This window comes from Lepisosteus platostomus, chromosome 7 (genome assembly GCF_059453375.1).
Source record: "Lepisosteus platostomus isolate fLepPlt1 chromosome 7, fLepPlt1.hap1, whole genome shotgun sequence".
NCBI classification, from domain to species: Eukaryota; Metazoa; Chordata; class Actinopteri; order Semionotiformes; family Lepisosteidae; genus Lepisosteus; species Lepisosteus platostomus.
This window is the reverse complement of record NC_142617.1, coordinates 9,781,319-9,800,631: the sequence shown is the minus strand read 5'-3', so window position 1 is coordinate 9,800,631 and position 19,313 is coordinate 9,781,319. Positions and strand designations below refer to the sequence as shown.

The 19,313-nt window shown below is 39.5% G+C and overlaps 2 protein-coding genes and 1 long non-coding RNA gene across 5 annotated transcripts in view; 1 reads left to right on the top strand and 2 right to left on the bottom strand.

The window, feature by feature from the left end:
* The window catches only part of LOC148658128 (F-BAR and double SH3 domains protein 2-like), an 82,673-nt gene extending 80,385 nt beyond the window's left edge, over nt 1–2,288 (bottom strand). For both annotated transcript variants that reach the window (XM_088639120.1, XM_088639121.1), the window contains exon 1: nt 2,157–2,288. In XM_088639120.1, the coding sequence (XP_088495246.1) occupies nt 2,157–2,177 (21 nt within the window). In that variant the 5' untranslated portion in view covers nt 2,178–2,288. The remainder of the gene's footprint in view (nt 1–2,156) is intronic.
* Nucleotides 2,289–2,578: 290 nt separating this feature from the next.
* Nucleotides 2,579–11,292, top strand: p2ry2.1 (purinergic receptor P2Y2, tandem duplicate 1). Of its 2 annotated transcripts, XM_088639123.1 has the most exons (3): nt 2,579–2,863; nt 3,477–3,967; nt 8,098–11,292. In XM_088639123.1, exon 3 carries the CDS (start codon nt 8,122–8,124, stop codon nt 9,118–9,120), a length of 999 nt encoding a protein of 332 aa, XP_088495249.1. In that variant the 5' UTR covers nt 2,579–2,863; nt 3,477–3,967; nt 8,098–8,121; the 3' UTR covers nt 9,121–11,292. The 2 variants fall into 2 exon arrangements, with proteins under 2 accessions (XP_088495249.1, XP_088495248.1); XM_088639122.1 differs by lacking the exons at nt 2,579–2,863; nt 3,477–3,967 and adding an exon at nt 5,507–6,443.
* Nucleotides 4,354–8,585, bottom strand: LOC148658127 (uncharacterized). Its single transcript, XR_015940030.1, has 2 exons — nt 8,449–8,585; nt 4,354–5,512 (listed from the first exon to the last, which is right to left on the bottom strand). It is a non-coding gene; the product is annotated as an uncharacterized LOC148658127 (long non-coding RNA).
* Nucleotides 11,293–19,313: the final 8,021 nt, after the last annotated feature.

The window sequence follows — 19,313 nt, the reverse complement described above, 5'->3', positions numbered from 1 at the left end:
GTGCCCTTGCAGGAGAGCACACAGCAGCTAGTGGACGCAAGACTGGCTACTGTACACCTTGAGGTGGCTTCTTTAACAAAGAGCGAGGACAGGCGGGACAGCTAGCAACTTCCTCGCCCACGAGCCCAGGTTTCCGAGAGGCTGCGGCAGCCCCAGAGGGCAGGGGCGCTGGCTGGCGAAATTCAATCAACAGCTGGCTTAGCCCAGGAGGGCAACTCCAATCTCACAGAGCGCGCCCGCGCTGCTGACTCCTGATACACTCACAAGAATAACAGAACAAAATAATTACAATTAACAGAGGCCAACTCTGAGGAAGTTAATTGGTTTCGGTGGCGTCTTGAGATTTACCGTGAAGAAGCTGTATGTCCCGCTATCCTCTGTGTTGGGGGCGATTTAGAAGAGGCTCTTTAACAATGTAAAATATGTAAAATAACAGAAGCCACTGACTGATGGAAAGATACACAGCTGCTGGTCTACGAATGCCATAAACATCTCTGAAGGCAGCTTATCATGTCTTATCCAAACACCCCTTAGCTACGCTCAGAGAACAGCCAGTACAAAGAAATTACAAGTTTTATGACTTACAGTAAGTACAGCAAACATCACATTCAGGGCAGTCGCTGAGAACCATAAGTGGCTTACAATCTGTTTGGATAACTTTGCCAACATCTGTAATGGGATACCATCACCCAGCACAAGAAACCACCTTTAGACTGCAAAGAAAAATCCATGGATACAAGCCAAATATTATGGAGCGTCCATTTCAAATATTTAGATCACTATATCTGAGTATTTTAACAAAAAATTGCAATTCATGTGAAACCAATATACCCCCAAAATAAATAAGCTAATCTCTACTGCATTCTAATTACCCTCAATCGGTCACACACCCCAAGACTGACAGGATCTTACAAGTCACGTCTCGAGTGGTTTGATTAAACCCAGAATCCAATACCCACCCACTGCCACTTCAGCACGTTATTTTTCAGGTGCTAATATCACCAATATATAACCTTGAAGAAAATACATGACGCGGGTTAAAATGTCACTCATGCCAGCGGTAAATACTGTTACAACTGCAGCGGTTTACTGATACTGTATGTCTACTAATAACTCTTCTACAAAGTGCGTGTATAGCCCAGTTCAGATTACGTACACCTGTAAATACAATTTCGACAGTAAGGGATATATTTATACTTTAATGTACATAAACAGAACACAATCCCAAACTGTCCTTTTAGCTCAAACATCAGAACGCTTTTTTTAGTCCAGGGCGCTTAATTGATTGATGCCTAAAGGAAATTATTTCCAAATATGTGATCAAGATGATACCGCCAATTCGTTTTACCTAGACTCTTACCGATTTGCAACAATTTAGCGAGTCCGTACAGTATTGCTGAGGGTGTGACATACAGTATTCTTTCATTATTCTGCAATAATATTAAGCAGATGCCCATATCTTTGTGTTGACATTCTTGTGTCCCCTGATATTCTGTGTAGCTAAATCGAAAAATTTTAGGCTACATATTTTTTTATCACTGTGTTTAAATAAATGTCACTATCTACACATTTTTTTCTCTGTACACATTTTTTTTTCTGTTATCGGTTAGATGTTCGATTTAATTCTGTAACAGTTAAAAAAATACGTAGGCTTTAAAAAAATATTTTTATCACCGTCCAGATCAAATAAAAAATATTGTCCGGGTCTCCTTTATAGACTTTGACTCCGCAGCCTATAAAGTCGGTATTTACTAAATAAGTTAAATCGGTCAGAAGAAAGTTGAAATCACTGGTGCCAAACAGCTAGCAAAACCCGAAACAAAACATCGTTCATTGCTGTGTGCTCAGTAAATACCCCACACGAACATTTTAAGTTCACCGTTAAGTTCCGCTACAATCTTATTACCGTTTGCTCCGCACTGGGCAAAAACCCGAAATCGTAAGTGAAAAATGCATTCCTGCATGGGCGAAAACGTTATATATTATACACCACATTGCCAGCTACGTCCCCGACTGCTCATTATGAACTGGCACGTTCAAAATACTCCCCGAGACAAAATAAGAGTCTGCCTTACTGAGTTTTTTTTCCTGGGGAGGGGGGGGGGGCATCATTTTCGACTACCGAAAAGCAAAGAAAAGAAGAAGAAAAAACTTACCTTTCTCGGAGGAGGCTGCATATTTGAGCTCTGACATGAATGATAAATCCTTAGCGAAGTGAGTTTAAGCCCGAGAAAAGGTGTAAAAGAAAGATGTAGGACCCCGGAGCCGAGGAGAGAGAGGAGAGTGAGACGGAGAAGAGAGTACAGACGGATCGGGATTCGCTCAGGCGGCCATGATAACCACCTCCACTCACACAGGCTGAGCACTGCAGAGCGCAGAGGCTCGATGCAGGAAAATAATAGCCGAAATGCAATGGAAATGCAGCGCCAGGTTTCCGGTCCAAAACAGGCTCAATGGCGACATGCTGAGGTTATCCGAGGGAGAGGGAGAGTGTGTGCTGTTTTTCATTTTTTAAAAAAAGAGGGTTTTTTTTGTTGTTGTTGTTGTTGTTGTTGTTATTGAACCGGTTTTTTTTCCCAGGGATTTTTATTTACATAACATCATGTCTGATGATGAGGGGGGAAAAAGGCACACCATGTACAACCGGTAGAACAATAAACTTCGGTATAAAACATCAGAAGAGAGCAACTAAATAAAGGATATGTTACAGAGAACTGGGAAACAAATATACAACTAGACCCAAATATATTGCGAATATGACTTGTTACCTAAAAGGCAAGGTTTGGAGTAGAAATGTGGTTAGCTTATTCATAAGAACACATTAATTTCTTTCTGTGCACGATAAGTACGTAAAAGTATAAAGGTATGTACCGTATATTATAATGATGTACTGTAAATGCACTAGGAAGAGTATCGAAATAATTTGTTGCAAATATCCTAGCATAAATGCTAATATTAAACAAAGTGTATTGTATTGTGAGTAATGGGTGATATTTTAAGCGACAGTTTTATTTTCTTTAGGTTATTTACCGACAGGGAATAAAGTTTTAAATTAACGGGGCATGATTTTGATACATATAATACATTAATACCGCTTTTTAATCATCACAGGTCGTCGGAGAATCAGGGTATCACAATCAAAACGCCAATTGCTGTTTTTTCTCAGTATTGTTCATATTAATGTAGATTTATATTGATGAAGATATGTCTAATAAAGTTATGTAAAAAATTACCAAAGCGGTAAATATGATTTCATAATAATGGATAACGCCCTTTTCAGGGTATCAAGACTTCGAGGCTTTGCACGAATCAAGCAAAGTAAATATGTAATTCTTTATTTAAAAAAAACATAAATCGGTTGATGCACGGAAGAATGTGGACCCGTTTCTCAGAAACCGAGAGAATAGCGCCGCGCTGCGGTAATCCAGATTTATTGACTCCTTTAAACGGGTGTCAAACATTTCTATTCCCTGCAGGATTGCGTCTCCAGACCTGCTCAGCAACAAGGAAAAGCAGACGATGCACATCACATTGATTGGAGAGGGCTAGGCAACAGAGAGGCAGTCAAACCCAGAGAAAGGGATTCAGCATCCTTGATGTCCTTCAAGGGTTTTAAAAATGTCATAACTAACCCTTTAATTGAAAAAAAAAACCCCAAACAATTTACAGGTCTGATCATTTTATGAAAGCGTTATGTCACGTAATTATTAATGTAGAAATCTATAAACAATAGCTGTAGTAATTCAAAAATCACTGATGTGGAATTTCTAATTCAAATAATCACTTAACTACCTCTCCCAGTAGTGATGAAGATGACTGACTTTTTTGAGGTGTATCTTTTTTACAATTTGATGTTATAAACAATACCCTGCCTCGTCTAGAAGATGCCTCTAGTCGGATGCTGACTGATTAGAAGGATAGTCAATGGTTAGCATCGGTGAGCTGCAGTTTTCTCCGTGATGAGGAGGTATACAATGATGTTTAAATGGTGATCGACACAAATGTCCAATATGTTTTCCAATGACAAATATATTCTCCACACGACTCATATCGCCAGTTCGGTTCTTAAACCAATTACTTCTATTAAAATTCATTTGACAGATTTTGGATTCTGTTCCAGTATAGCAACGTCTTATTCTGAGAGCTTTAAATGAAGTCAACATGAGGGGGAGAAGAAATAAGGCATTTGTTGCAGTAGTTCTATTTACTTCAGGTGTCAAAAGCTGTCAGCTCAGATGTAAAGCAACGCCAAACGATGAATGATGTTGGGATAACATTAGATGCATTTTCTGCTTCATCGGTGTAATCTGCAAGAACGCTTGCGGCTCAAAAGAACACAACGTGTTTTCTAACTGAAATGTAACGGGATTTTATTCAGATTCCATGCAATAGTCCAAAAAGAAAGTAGTTTTTGGATAATTTCAAACCTCAGTGATGTCTTGGATTGACCCTTTTATTATTTCAACAACTGCGAAGAACAAATTCATGCCAACAAAAGTGTACTCGTTTTAAATAATTACGGATAATTCAATTATCCGTTAAAAAGGGGTCAAGGGCACATCTGTGGATGGTTGCTATGACTGTACTAATCAACTGAGAAAAATGAAACTAGTCTTTATCTACTAGCCCCGTGAGACTCAAACATTCAACTGAGAAAGAAAAATGAAAACACAATAAAAATGCTCTTTAAATGTCGCAATCTAGTTTCCGGTATGCACCGTAGGATTTAAAAAATCTCATTTTTAAAAGAAAGGCATTATGCACTTTTCCCACTAGGCGACACTCTAGTAACCCGAATGAAAGTAAATTATAGCTAAACGCGTAGTGTATACCTTGGAGGATACCTTTTGACTAACATTTGTACGTTGTGTGTTTCATAACATATACTCCAAATTTGTTGTCAGTACCTGAATTATGCCTCTAAGGGATCTGAGTACATTTACATCTGTAAGTACAATTCTCGTCATGGCTTTGACCTTAGTTTTTTTCTGTGCATTTTTGGATATTAACATACTCGGGTACGAATTAACGGTTCCAGTGCCAACAATATCATTATAAGGCTCTCTAGAGCAATGTAAATGTAGAGTCTATGTTCCTTTGAGTTGCTTGTTGAACAAAGAAAGACATTGACTTGAGGTTTTCTATTCAATGTTAACTTATCTGCATAGTAAGTAATTATTAATGCTCCAATTAATTTTGATAAGCCACTGATCAGAAATGCCTGTTTTTTTTCCATCTCCCCACAGAAACAAAAATGAGAATTCTTCCATCGACTTGTTAGCTTATTATTTTCAAAGGTTTTCGAATGTTGACTTTGTTGTTTTCTGCGGCTCTGAAGGACTGGGAAGTGTCACTTTTCACATTTTGCATTCTGCCCTGTGCCCGAAGTGTGGTGAGGATGTCGAGGAGGAGGATGCCAACAGGGGTGTCTCTCCTGGATGTTTCCTTTGGCATTCCCACAGTGATTCCTGGACACCTGCACCCGCATCAAGGCTATCCCGTCTGGCATCTCCTGTGTGAAATGTTTACTATTAAAACATATATTTAGTGGGGATATAAACGATCGCTGTGCCTAATGGGTTTCTCGCTGCTCCCCTCTACTGCGTTACTGAAAGTAGCCACCCGCCAATTTTTGTGTGTCCAGACTTTCTCCTACCATTTTAAAGTTTGCCATATTGCTTCTGACATAAGGGACGTCTTATCTCATCCCTTTCTTTTGATAAGCGTTTTGTTCACAGGCAGCAGCCCGTACAGTGCCAACACCGACATGGCTTAATTTCAGTTTTCAGTGTTATTGAAAATGACTTTTATTTCTGGGAATGGAAATGAACTGTATTGATAATCTGAAAATAATAGAAGCCCGACAGTGTAACAAATTATTTAAGTGCACACAGGTTGTATCAATTAAATATATATACTTTGGAAAGGAAGATGCTATTGTTTACTGATTTGTTGCAGTGACATTGCACACTATGCGTGTAATTATTATTCAGGCTTCATTTTCACTTTTGTTACTATAACTGCCATTCCCTCCATTATCTTTGTATGTAAAAACAAGTTGTGATTGGTTCCAATTTTTTTCACGAAGAATGTGGTCCTTCTTCCTGAAAATATATATTTTTTACGGAGCACCGACAGTATAAACTGATGATACCAAGAAAACAAAACGGTAAAAAGCTGGTTACAGTATATCCAAACTTTGATATCTTTCCCTCCTGTTTGACAGCCGGCTTTCTGCACCCGCTCTGTTTGACTTGACATTATACTGTGCAAACAATGCACTCTGACATGCTGGTTATGCCACAGATTCACGAGTTCTGACTTGCAAAGATGTGCTTTAACTCCCACGTGAAGGTGCTAATCATTTTGTATGTAGTGAGCAAGAGGAAACAGACCATGCATCTAGTAGCAGGGGTTTGACATCCTTAACGAGACATTAAACTGTAAGTAAATGAAATTATATAAAACAACGTTAATATTTGTTTGAGAAAGGGGCAGAGCGACATCACAAATGTAGGTTTTTTACGTTTTCTATCTATGAAACATAATGGGTCAATATATTTCAAACTACTATTGAAGGGATTACACAGTGATCACAAAAGCACTGGCCTTGAATGAATATTTAAGCTTATTTTTCAAGTTGATTCATGTAAGACATTCTTAACATACTGCATCTCATACGTATGTTTGTACAATTGTTTTACTCAGCTTTCTGCTGGTGTGTATCACTCGTATTGCACCTCAAGAGAAAAACTTAATGTTTGACGTGATTAAGAATATATGTTGTTAACCCATCAGCTGACTTTAATTCAGTTGACACTTTTTATATGGTGTAATGGAAGTTGTATTTCTTTTTATATTAACTTTTTAGTGAATACCCAAATATTTTAAAAGGAAAGCAAAAGGTAAACTGCTGTAAGCTTTTAATAGAAAATAAAATATTGATTGGTTGATGATTTACTGGGTTGATGGATTGAAGGATTGATTCCAATAGAGAGATTGATACAGATATTCCCTTTAGAAATGTGGAGTAAAGAATAATTTAAGAACATTAAGCTTTCAGTTTTTATTATCTGTACCTTCGATTGCAGAACAGACATATAAGCAGCCAAAACAAGCCCAATACTTCTCAAAAGTGATAGAAAATTATACTGTTGTGTAAACTGTCTACAGTTTGTAAGAACAGATAACACATAACCTCAAGCGTGTCAAAACAACCTTAAAAGTGCCTTATGTTTTGATAATAACCACTATAGGTAGTAAAAGACATAGCTGTCAGCAGAGTATTATAAATAATTATTACCATTTTAGACGCTTTCAAGACCACACTCTGTTCCCTATAAAGCAGAAAGTAAATTCTTTACCTAACTAGCATCTAACAACTCTTTCAGTCATTATATTTGCAGTTCACAAGCAAGCGTTTTCTTTGTTGCAACACTGTTCCAACCCCAGTGCCTTTTATAACATAATCAGCCCGGAGTCTTTACTGAGGGCTTTGAACGAGCAGTGAGTTGTTTCACGTTATTTACATTGCCCTTTATAATAAATTATTATTTCATTTGGCTGACAGTGTTCTCCAAAGAGATTGACATCTGTAACTATTTATACAGCTGGAGCAATCCGAATTCTGATTGAAATCCCGAAATCTCTTGCTCAAGAGCTCAGCAGCAGAGCCTCAAACAGGATACGAACCCATCCAGGTCAAGCCCTAATGGATCCTCCACACCACTGCATTAATAATTCATGACGTTGTGCTAACATTGGGCAGCAGACTGAAACTGTTGTGAAGCCTCTGGAACCACAAAACGAGGCAGCTCTAAATCGACCAGCTTCCCTCGCCGATTTTCAAAACAGAAAACTGAGTTTGCATGGGATTCCTCTAATCTTTACTATTAGGAATTGAATTACATACAGTATATGTGCGCGCCATCGCAAATTTAAATGACCCTGCAGTTTCCATAGAAAAGGTATGAGAATCATAGAAATCTTCATGAGGGATTTGCTTGGTCGATAAAAAGATGGACGGAGATCTGGGGTGCCTGCGTCTGCTCTCATTTTTTTAATGTTGTCCTTTTCTGTTCTTTTTCCCCATGGCAGCTCCTGAGCAGTCCCTGTTGATAAATGATGGGCACCCTCAACAAAAGTGAGTCAAACCAGAGCAGCCCCTACCGTTGTTCTTTCGATGAAAGCTTTAAGTACCTTCTTCTTCCAGTCAGCTACGGGCTGGTCTTCCTCATTGGAATGGCGCTCAACTGCATCGCCATGTATGTTATTGTCTTCAGGACAAAGCGCTGGAAGCCCAGCACCATTTATATGTTCAACCTGATTGTGTCCGACACCTTGTACATCTTCACTCTGCCCTTCCTCATATATTACTATGCAGGTGAAAATGACTGGCCGTTCACCGAGCCCTTCTGTAAAATCGTTCGCTTTCTCTTCTACACCAACCTGTACGGCAGCATCCTCTTCCTGTCCTGCATCAGTATTCACCGCTTCCTGGGCATCTGCTACCCCATGCAGTCCCTGCAGTGGGTGAGCAAGCACAGGACCCGCTTGATGTCCGTAGGCGTCTGGATCGCCGTGATAACCTTTCAGTCCCCCATCTTGTATTTCTCTCGCACCACAGAGGTGGGGGAGGTGAACGTGTGCTACGACACCACCAGCAGTGAACTGTTTGAAGACTTCCTGGTTTATAGTTCCTTCATCTCCATCATGCTGTTCTGCATCCCATTCGTGGTGGTCGTGGTCTGCTATGGCTTAATGGTCAGGAAGCTGCTAGAGCCCAGTGCGGGCGGGGCCTGTTCGTCGAAGTCTAAACAGAAGTCCATCAGGATGATCATTATCGTCCTGGTGGTTTTCATGGTCTGCTTCTTGCCCTTCCACCTCACTCGCACTCTCTACTACGTCCTCAGATACCTGGGCAAAGACATCAGCTGCAGTGCCCTTGAAGGCGCCAGCATTGCGTACAAGGTCACGAGGCCTCTTGCCAGTGCCAACAGCTGCCTGGACCCCATATTGTACTTCCTGGCAGGGCAGGGAATTCGTAAGAAGCTGTCTGTGGAAAAGAAGAAACTCTCTCTCAAAGCAGGCACTGCAAAGCTCTCCTCCACTCAACTGTAATGGATGGAAACCATGAAGCAATAATGTAAATAAAGCGCTTGGTTTCCTCAGAAGCAGTTCTACCTGTTGTGCTGGTAGAGAGGCAGAAAGGCATGACACGAGATAGGAAAATATAAACTGTAGGACTATTTCATCATATTAAGGGTGTACAAGCCATATCAGCAGGTTCTGGAACAATGTGGTGTCACAATGATGAGTAAAGGAGTGTGAAAATGCCCAAATATTAGAAAATTGTTGTCTCTTGGAGCTGTGAGTGGGGAACAGGTACAGTACTCTTTAGGGAAGGTGGCCATACTCCTGACGGAGCTCCTCTAATTCAAATGACCTTTCAGCACAACGGCAATCATCCCAGCTGACACTTTGCCTTTGGGTTTGTTAAGAGCTCAGGGAAATATTTGTTTAAGCACAGATACAGCAGGGAAACACAAGATGGGTCAATTCTACCCAAACGGATGTGAAACGCAGACTTCATGTATGTCGTCTGATGCTTGTGGGTTCATCTCTCCCAGTTAAGTGGAGCCACACTTTCTACGAAGCCAATCTGACCCCCAGTTATATTGCTCGTCGTGTGAACATAATTCAGAAACAAACAGGAAATTATCTGCTCCAAAGAAAAGGATTAAAAAAAGGCTGGAAGCTTAATGGTGGAACATGAGAGCTTTCATCATTCAGAAGGGAACGTAGATTTTATTCGCAAAAGGAAAGGTATCCATCCTGCTTCCACAGAAAACCCCCTACAGAACTACATTTATTATTTATTATTTGACAGACATAAAGTTTGGGAACGTCATGATTTTGTCATATAAGTAATACAACCTATTAAAAATACTGTACTTATTTCTAAAAAAAACTTTGTTTTAATATAGACCAGCCATATGCGTTTGCATAAAGAACTGGGAAACATTATTGTAAAATATCAGGAAATACATTTTAAATAGATGTGTATTATGCAAATTTGTATAGGGACTACCAGTTTAAAATGACACATGGTTGAGCCTTTTATGGTCATTGATGTTAAATTAGAACAAAATCTCTGATTTGTATACACTTCAATGTGTGTTGCAGATGGTGAATATACATTTTCATGCAACTAACTTTAGTACTGGCTGCTAGTTTCATTGTAAATGTTGGTTTCCTTTCATGAACTGAAAATATTAAAAAAATGTTTTTAATGTGGTATCCTAAATGATGACAGCACCAACATGATGTTTTTTCTGGTTAATCTTGGGCTCTGAGCAGGGGTCCAGTATGATCCGTTGTTATCTTTTCAAGACAGTTCTCACACAAGATCTTACATGTCTGGAATGTCAAGCATTTGTGCGGCGTTAACTCTTCGCATGCCACTATCGGTTCAGTTTGGTGGACTTTGAAAAAATGTCAAAGAAAGCAGGGGAGATGTAATGAAACACGGGAATAAAAAAGAAAAAATCTTTCTCTCTGTGCCAAGAGTGTCTCAAAACTGCCCAAATGGACATGCATATAAAGCGTCAATGAGTGAGGTCATGTAATTATAGCACACTTTCTGTGGTTACTGAACAAGGATGACTGGAAATGCTGCTATTTGGTTACATAAGATGAATCCAAATAGTTCATGTGAAGCAGTGTAATGGTGCACAGCACTACTGTGCATAAAAGAGACAGGAAACAATTTTAATATCATATTTTGCCACAACAAGCATGTCAGAGGAAACAAGGCAGAACTTGCCTACAGGCTTTTCAATAAAAGGTTTTTCTTGAATAATATAATTTTTAAAAAACATTTTAATGGGTCCAGCAGACAGAATTCATTTTTTTTTTTTTCTGTGGGCAAGTCCTCTGGGAAAAGAAAGTGCATTCATTTGTTTCCTATTGTACTGCCTATGTGTCACTGATTTCCATAACAAAATTCTGCATGGATGAGGGAAATCTTTGCATTGACTATGGGACATGAATAGGGAACAAAACAGAATCACTCAAAGTAATTACCTATTGTCAAAAAGGCAAAAAAAACATCAACAACAGCCAAATAGGTGATATGATTGTTGTCTTCAATTTTAATGCCTCACTGAAAGTTGAAACTGCAAACTCCAGCTGCATAAATGAAACTGCATTTATTGGAAAGAGTGGCATGGATCAGAAATCAAGGAGCAGGGGCTTTGCGAGGTATTTTAATAAAAAAAAAACTAAACATGATCTGTTTTTAGTGTTGGATTTCTTCTGAGAACTGGATATCTAATTTCGGGATGGGTTCTGCTCTAGAATTGAATTGAAAAAATCCAGACGTAAGTAAAAGCAGGAATGGTTTTGACTTGGATGAATATATATGTTTTCACCGTTTCACTTACCTTGTGAAAAAATACAGATGTGATTTCTTCTTGATGCTTCAGTTTGGTTTCTTGTATTCTTTTAATTACTGTATCAACACATTCAAAGCTAGGAAACATTTATGGCACTTCAACTGTAATTAATAACGATGTGCTATACACTTTATTCTGAAGTATTTTTGAGTAGAATACTCTACATTTATGTATAATCGCCAATGTTTTCCCTCTAGTGACCAAAATACGTATAACATCTTTGAGCAGGTGAAGCTGGGATATTGAATTTGTGGCAAGACGGTACCATGAAAAAGTGGACTGACTGTTAGAGATCTCGCAGGTTCACAAAACTTTTGTGCTCCTCATCAAATCTCTGCTTTTGCCTCATTGGTGAGATAATCTGATAGGTGTTTGATTAAAAGGCATCCTGTCAGCAATGAGGACATACTGTAAACACATGGTGGTAGTGTTATGAATTACTTCATTCTGACCCTTGAACCGCTTTTCCAGCAAGAAGGACTGGCTGAAAACCAGCAGGATAATCAGTGGGCTTGGAGCACGTACCTAAATCTCCCTGAACTTCACAGGAGGCAAGGATTTTTTTCCTCTTTTATTTACAGAATGCATGATCCACGTATCCAGAATAAGCTTAATAATGTCTTTGCAAATGATGAGTTCAGAACATACTATCTTGACAAGTTTTGGTTTGTTTTAAGTTTTTTTTTTAATTTCATCTTAGTTTTGGAAAGTGACGAACCACCAGAGCCCTTTTAGTTTTCTGACAATGCAGATACAATCAGTCTTGTCCTACGAGCTGTTTCACCTTTTAATCAGCCCTGTACAGAATGTGTGTGACTTTTCAAATCTCTGATCGAGACAAAAAAGTAATGACTACATCTTAAAAGATCTTTTAAAGATATCTCCTGAATAAATCCTGAGGTTGGGCAGATCTCAGATGTTAAGCATCTGGGATGGTCAGCTTCCCATAAAAGGATCAGAATCCTTCAGAAAAGCCAGCATGGCCATATCACCCTGCAAATCACAACTGGCAGCCCACTGCAGCTCAGCAGGTATGAGCCTGGTCAGGACCTGGATGGGAGACCTCCTGAGAAAAACTAAGGTTGCTGCTGGAAGAGGTGTTAGTGGGGCCACCAGGGGGCACTTACCCTGTGGTCTGTGTGGGTCCTAATGCCCCAGTATAGTGATGGGGACACTATACTGTAAACAGGCGCCGTCCTTCGGATAAGACGTAAAACCGAGGTCCTGACTCTCTGTGGTCATTAAAAATCCCAGGGTGTTTCTCAAAAAGAGTAGGGGTGTAACCCCGGCATCCTGGCCAAATTTCCCATTGGCCCTTACCAATCATGGCCTCCTTATAATCCCCATCTATGAATTCTCCTCACCACTAATAGCTGGTGTGTGGTGAGCGTTCTGGCGCAATATGGCTGCTGTTGCATTATCCAGGTGGATTCTTCACATTGGTGGTGGTGGAGGGGATCCCCATTACCTGTAAAGTGCTTAGAGTGGTGTTCAGAAAAGCGCTATATAAGTGTAAGCAATTATTATTATTAATTTAAAGTGTCTCACTATTATTGTCACAGAAGTGTCAAAGTGTCACAGTACTACTATTATTAAGTAAGACCACTAGGTGTCACTTCAGTTCTGATGATTTTTTGTCACATTAGAACACTTGAATGAAAGAACTAGGGATATAAATCAGGATATTATTTAAATCTGCGATTGTAGGTCTCAGATTTGTCATGGAATTAAATTTGCAAAGCTGGTGAGGTGTTATTTTGCTTTGTGTTTGAATGAGTAGAGTTCAAGGCATGTGTTCTTGTGTGGGAGACAGAGCAGAGATAGACACTGAGAAAGGAATTCTATGGGCTATGCTCCCTGTGTGTATTGTGTTAGGACTGAGAAGAAATAAAACTCTTTACTGGAACCGAATATCATAAAATATCCCCTCACCGTTATGTGGTTTCATTGTGGTTAACCATGCTTCCTTGATGTTTATGTTGTTTCATTCCATAGTATTTTCATATTTGTATTAAAATACTTCGCTGGCATTTCTGTTTTCCTGATAATGTCTCACCACAATTTATGTTTTGCTTTACCAGTACAGCAAGATTTAATGCGGTATGCAAAACATGCTGGTTTATTACATCTGACACCCATCAATTCACTTTCCTAACTGCAGGGTGTTGTGCACACCTTTCCATGGACGTATTTGAGCACAACAAGGTGTCAGATTGTCATGCTAGCTGTCTAGCAGACCCTTGGGGAGAGTGTCTTTGCTGTCGTTTTTTAAAGGGCACTTTAATTTCAGAACTCAAATAATAACTGGACTCAAAGCTCTCATGAAAAGCCACATACGCTAATCTTTCTCCATTCTAAAGACATACTCTGCAGCATGTCTAAAACTCTCACCTTACTGATAATTGCTATCATCTTATTGCTTCCTTAAGATGCCTCTGTTAAAATCACATGCAATACAATTTGAAACTGAAAGAATGTTACCCAGAAACACCTTTAATATTTTGATAGTGTTAATCTTGAGTACAACAGATGTAGTGGCTTATGTATCTAGTTGAATGGTTTTCCATTAACTTGACCAAACCCAGCTGGGTTTCTTGGTTTTGATTGAAATTATTAAAATCTATTTTGCGTGCACACCTACAGGACCACAACAGTTAGCTGCCAAAGGCTGTTAATGCAGAAGCCATTAAAAGACTTGTTATCACTATCGGCATCCGCTAAAAGCCATCTGGAGCCATTACTGAATGCAGAATATTTGGCACTGGCAAAGTTGCCAATTTATATACACTGAAAAGTCAAAAAAACACACTACTGTTGTGCATAACTGTAACGAACGGCTGACATACAGGTTGTACGAGCCCGTTGCAGCGCGGTGACGGCACCGCCCTCTACTCCCCTGCACATAACAGGGATGTTGGCCGCCAGGGCTGACGAAGGCCTTCTGGGGCTCAGCCGGCAATAACCTCTGTTGAGCAATGCTGGAGGCCTGGGGTTGATCCTGAGGAGGGGGACGAACTGGGGCAGAAGCTGCAAGGGCAGAAAACCCCCCAAAAATCCAAATTCACTACATTGGTGTCAGCAGTGGGATGGGATAGGCCTTCGCTGAGAATAGCAAAAATTAAGCGGGGGAGAGTGTGACACAGTGACGGCACCTCCCTCTACTCCCCTGTGCATAACGACGAAGGCCTTCTTTAGCTCAGCCAGCCATATCCCTGTTGAGCGACGCCAGAGGCCCGGGTTTGATCCTGACGCGGGGGACGAACTGGGGCAGGAGCAGCAAGGGCAGAAACCCCCCAAGAACCCGAGCATGCTACAATACCATCAGCACTCAGAGCTGCCCTGGGATGGTACAGGTGTCTCGGACATCCCACCAAAAGAGAAGATTCCACAGTATTGTTCATCCTGTAGCTTCAGAACAGAGTGAACCTACTGAGAAGGATGCTAAGGGAAACATGATTTAAGTAGGACGAAAATTGACAATAACCAGAGGAAAAAATTCGATTAAAATATGTGACTATCTGTACAGGACAGAAAAAAACAAGAACAAACTATTTTCAGCTGGTTACAATTAAACACAGGCTGCAGTATTATACAGCACTTCTTTTATACCCTGAAAATATCCATTTTTGGTGTCCAATCTGCCAGGAATTTATTCGTAATGTGGAGTAAACACAGGATGTTTTTTTTGCATTACAGCATTCCACTTTCCCAAATATTTTCTTGCAGCAAAGGCACGTGAGGGGCTTATCAAGGTCGGGCAATTGCCATGCATTTGAACTCCAACACTGCACTTGTCTCGGAATGAATATGAACCTCTCAAAGACTGTAAGCAATGATTATGTGACCCTCCATAATGTCCCAATCGAGGACCACAGCCTAAAGTTAAACAGGTTAAAACTCTACACACATACACAATCCCCATAAAATGACGTATGTATTCTAAACATTATTAAACAAATGTTTTATATGACAAACATGAGAGTGATGGACATTGTACAGGGGCAATCCATGACACTTTTTATGGACGAGGTGGGATTCAGCGATGGTGTTGCAGGACGAAAGCCATCAAAAATAAAACTTGAATAAAACTTTTCAATACGATCAGGATTCCTAGCTCTCATATTATTTTTCTCCCTGAGAACTTCACTGACTACATGTGGCATGAAACGTAATATTTGTAGTCCCTGTTATATTTTATCAAGCTCTCACCCAAATCATTAGGAAAAATGCATATTTTTCACCTGCTCAACATTCAAAATCAGGGGGGAGAATGACGAGAAAATGTCAAAAGTAGCTGGCAATGTATGGCAATGTACTCTCATTTTAGTGCATGAATTATTGAAAAGGCTATACTGTATTTTAAATTATGCACTCATTACGCAGTCTGCATAATATATATTCTTGGCTCTACTAAAATTATGAAAGGATGAAGGATGAATTCTGATTGTTGAGGAGATATATTCTGATAAGAATATATCGTCTTCTAACCTCTTATTTTTTCCCCTTCTTACTAATTACAAGAGCATTGCCTTTATGAATGTGAGACATAAGCATGTCATACAGTAAGTTTGGATTGGTAGCTTTTACTTTCATGATGTTTGTCTGGAATCCATCAATCCATTCGTTTTCTAACTGCTTCCTCCAATTCATGGTTATGGGGGAGTAGGAGCCTATTGTGGCAAGCAATGGGTACAAGGCAGAGTCCAGCCTGGACTAGACATCAGTTCACTGCAGGGCAGACACACAGACGCACATGCACTGACACCTCGGGCCAATCTTCCCAGAAGCCAATTAACCTACCAGTATGTTTTGGACTGCGGGAGGAAACCAGAGCAGCCACAGGAAACTCCATTCAGAGAGCATCCCAGGTCTAGAAATGAACCCCTGACCCTAGTGCTGTAAGGCATTAATGCTAACCACTGCACCAGTGCGCCTGTCTTGTCCAAAACAAATAAAGCTATAATGGACTGCTGTCTCGATGTCTGTTTACACAGGTAAATATGGGTGTATGAAAAAATATTTCACCACACAGTTTATTAGGTCCATTTTAATAACACAGAGCTTTAGCAATTAGGAAAATGTGTTACCTGGCAGTGCATGATGAAACATAAAACATTTGATTTCAGCAAAAGTCCGAAAAGCATCAGCAGTGTTTACCAGCTAAATAACACTGATTTTGCACCCTATGCAGATCTGAAACTTTGTGAGGTAAATATTAACTATAGAGAAAAGGGCAGCTTTTAAATTAGGCAATTCAAGTAAAAAATGAAAGAATATTGTAATATTACCTCAGCAGATAATTTTGTATTGCATACTAATACAAATGGATTTAAATGCTAGCTTTTTAATAATTGGAGTGTTAGGCTTTCTAAACATGTTACCAAATTAGGGATTAAAACATTTAAGACACAGTTTTCCACTATGAGAAATGGAGTTACCTTTCTGCATATTTCAGTGTACATACTTATTTTCTGCAATTGATATCAGTTTTGTTATTAATAAAACTTATTTTCTGAAATTAAAATCTTCTTTACACTGAAATGAGATAATAAGCAAAAGAGGATTTGTAAAACGATTGTGTTTTCTTTCCATGTAACATTATTCTATCATTACAGGCACCAGAGAATGTATTTGAAGTGCGTTTCAATAACTCAGCAGCTTTTTGACCTTTTGAATTAAACATCTCATACTGAGCCAATGCTGACATAGTGGAGCTGTAGGTGTGGTTCTGGGCTTGTAATGGGAAGGATGTGGGTGCGATTCTTCTGATGTGCTCTTGAGTAAACTACAGTACTTCACCCAGCTCATGCTAGTAAAATATCCAGCTGTAAATGGGTACAAGTATAACTTGCTTTGGATGCAATGCAAGTACCAGCAAAATAAATCAGCAAGTATGTACTGCAGTATTCCAGCAGCTGTACAGATTGCAAGTTCCTTTGGCAATGTCATTTTCTGACAAAATAATTCCAAAGCGGGTTTCAGCAGGAAAGCAAACTGGGCTTGATGGTAAGTTAAATAAATAGCCAGGTTTTAAAAGTGTTCTGATACATGTCCAGATATGTCCTGTACTGCTGAAATATTCCTTCCTTCACAACAAGGGCTACATTTTTGATGTGGAGAGAATACAATTCTCAGTGAAGTACTTTTTCTATATCCAAAATGTTGGACAAAAAGATACACACTCTCCCGTCTGTCTTTACATTGCTAACTCTGAAACAGCGAAGCAGATGAGCAACTCTTTTACTCCTCTAGTTTCCCGAGTTATGCAACAAGAGCTGTCTCTAGATCTCCAACCAGCAGTCTTGTTTCTTTCAACGCTGACAGATGAGTGTTCAGCCAGATTGCAAATTACGGCTGGATCACTTACTACCTCTCATCCTCCTATATATTTAGATAATAACACGTTGAACATAGTTAACCTGACTTGTGATATCAAGGTGCCGGTATGTCCGAGCTCTACTGCGATCATTTCTAAAAACACGTTGGCCTACCACACATCACATCACCCATGTCTTCTATGGGTTCAGGTGTCACAGGTCTAACTATAGCTGAAACATGAATAGGCCCCATAGTAATGAGCTGACTCAGGATTTGTAATGTGATTCAGATTAAGTGCAGATCCTAAAACAGCTCTGGGCCCGTACTTGCAGCTGAAGGTGCAGCTATATGTTTCACTGAAAGTTGTGTAATAACATGCTTGCGGTGAGGTTTCTGAAGTTCTATTTAAAAAGCAGACAGAATGGGTAGAATAACTTCTCCCTCACAGGGGTATTTGGCCTTGAGTCATGTCTTTTTGAGAGCGAAATACAGGCACACAAAGGTGTCAAAGCCCTCCTTGTTAACACTCCTTACAGCCAAATTGCTGATGGCAAACAGGATAGTATGAAAAGCTTGCTACTTGCTTTGGTTACAGAATGCATGCAGAAGAATAGTTAGTGCAAGGTGATTGTACAGTAAATCCCTATTTTCTGTTCCCAGCAATGCATTCATCATTGTTTTTTTAATCAACAGTAAAGTTTACAGAAGTCAGTAGAAGTCTTCAGATCGCATTAGCACTTGATCTGTTGACCAAATTGTAAACCTTCAAGCTTACAGTACGTCATCCTGCTACAGCTTTTGTAATTATTAAATTTATTCTCTTACCAGTACTTCTACAGCGTTTGTCAATACTTCAATCAAAGTCTTTCACTATTGGGTGAAAGGAACTGATGCAATCTTCATTTGATTATTGTTGGGAAGAAGTTTGTCCCGTTATTTCTGTTAGATGATTGATTTACTGAGTGGCAACTAAAAGATCTAACAGAGCCATCACTTAATCAATACTGTTTGGGCCGGATGTGGAATTCTGAAGATACATTAATAGTTTTAAGATAGCAATCCACAAATTTGTATTATACTACTACTACTACCACTACTACTAAAAATAACAATAAGTGTGGCACCCACCTGGGTGCACCAGCAGTCACACTTTACCCAGTTGAAAAGTAAGAAATTACTTCACCAACTGGATTAAGAGATGAAATTTGGAAGGCCAAGTTATACATGGTCAAACTAGAGTTTAGCCAGGATATCACAGATAAAACGCCAATTAAGGTGCTGGGGCTATTATGATATTCAAGAACAAAGCAGAAATTAGAGTTTTGGCGTCTTTTCAGATGATCATATGACTCTATGGAAGACAGTCTGTCTAAATTAAGGGGTTCTGTGAGAGACCTGCTAAAACATGATGGTGCTTTCACAGTCTGAAAGTTGTTTCACAATATCCTTCCTCCATTCATGAAACCACAACTTCTGTCTTGGTGAGAACAGCTAGAGAAAACTCAGCTGCAGAGCATGACAATGCTAGCAGATGTGTTA

What these genes read in the sequence shown, in the direction of transcription:
- p2ry2.1 (XM_088639123.1), top strand. Translation starts at nt 8,122, where the DNA reads ATGATGGGCACCCTCAACAAAAGTGAGTCAAACCAGAGCAGCCCCTAC.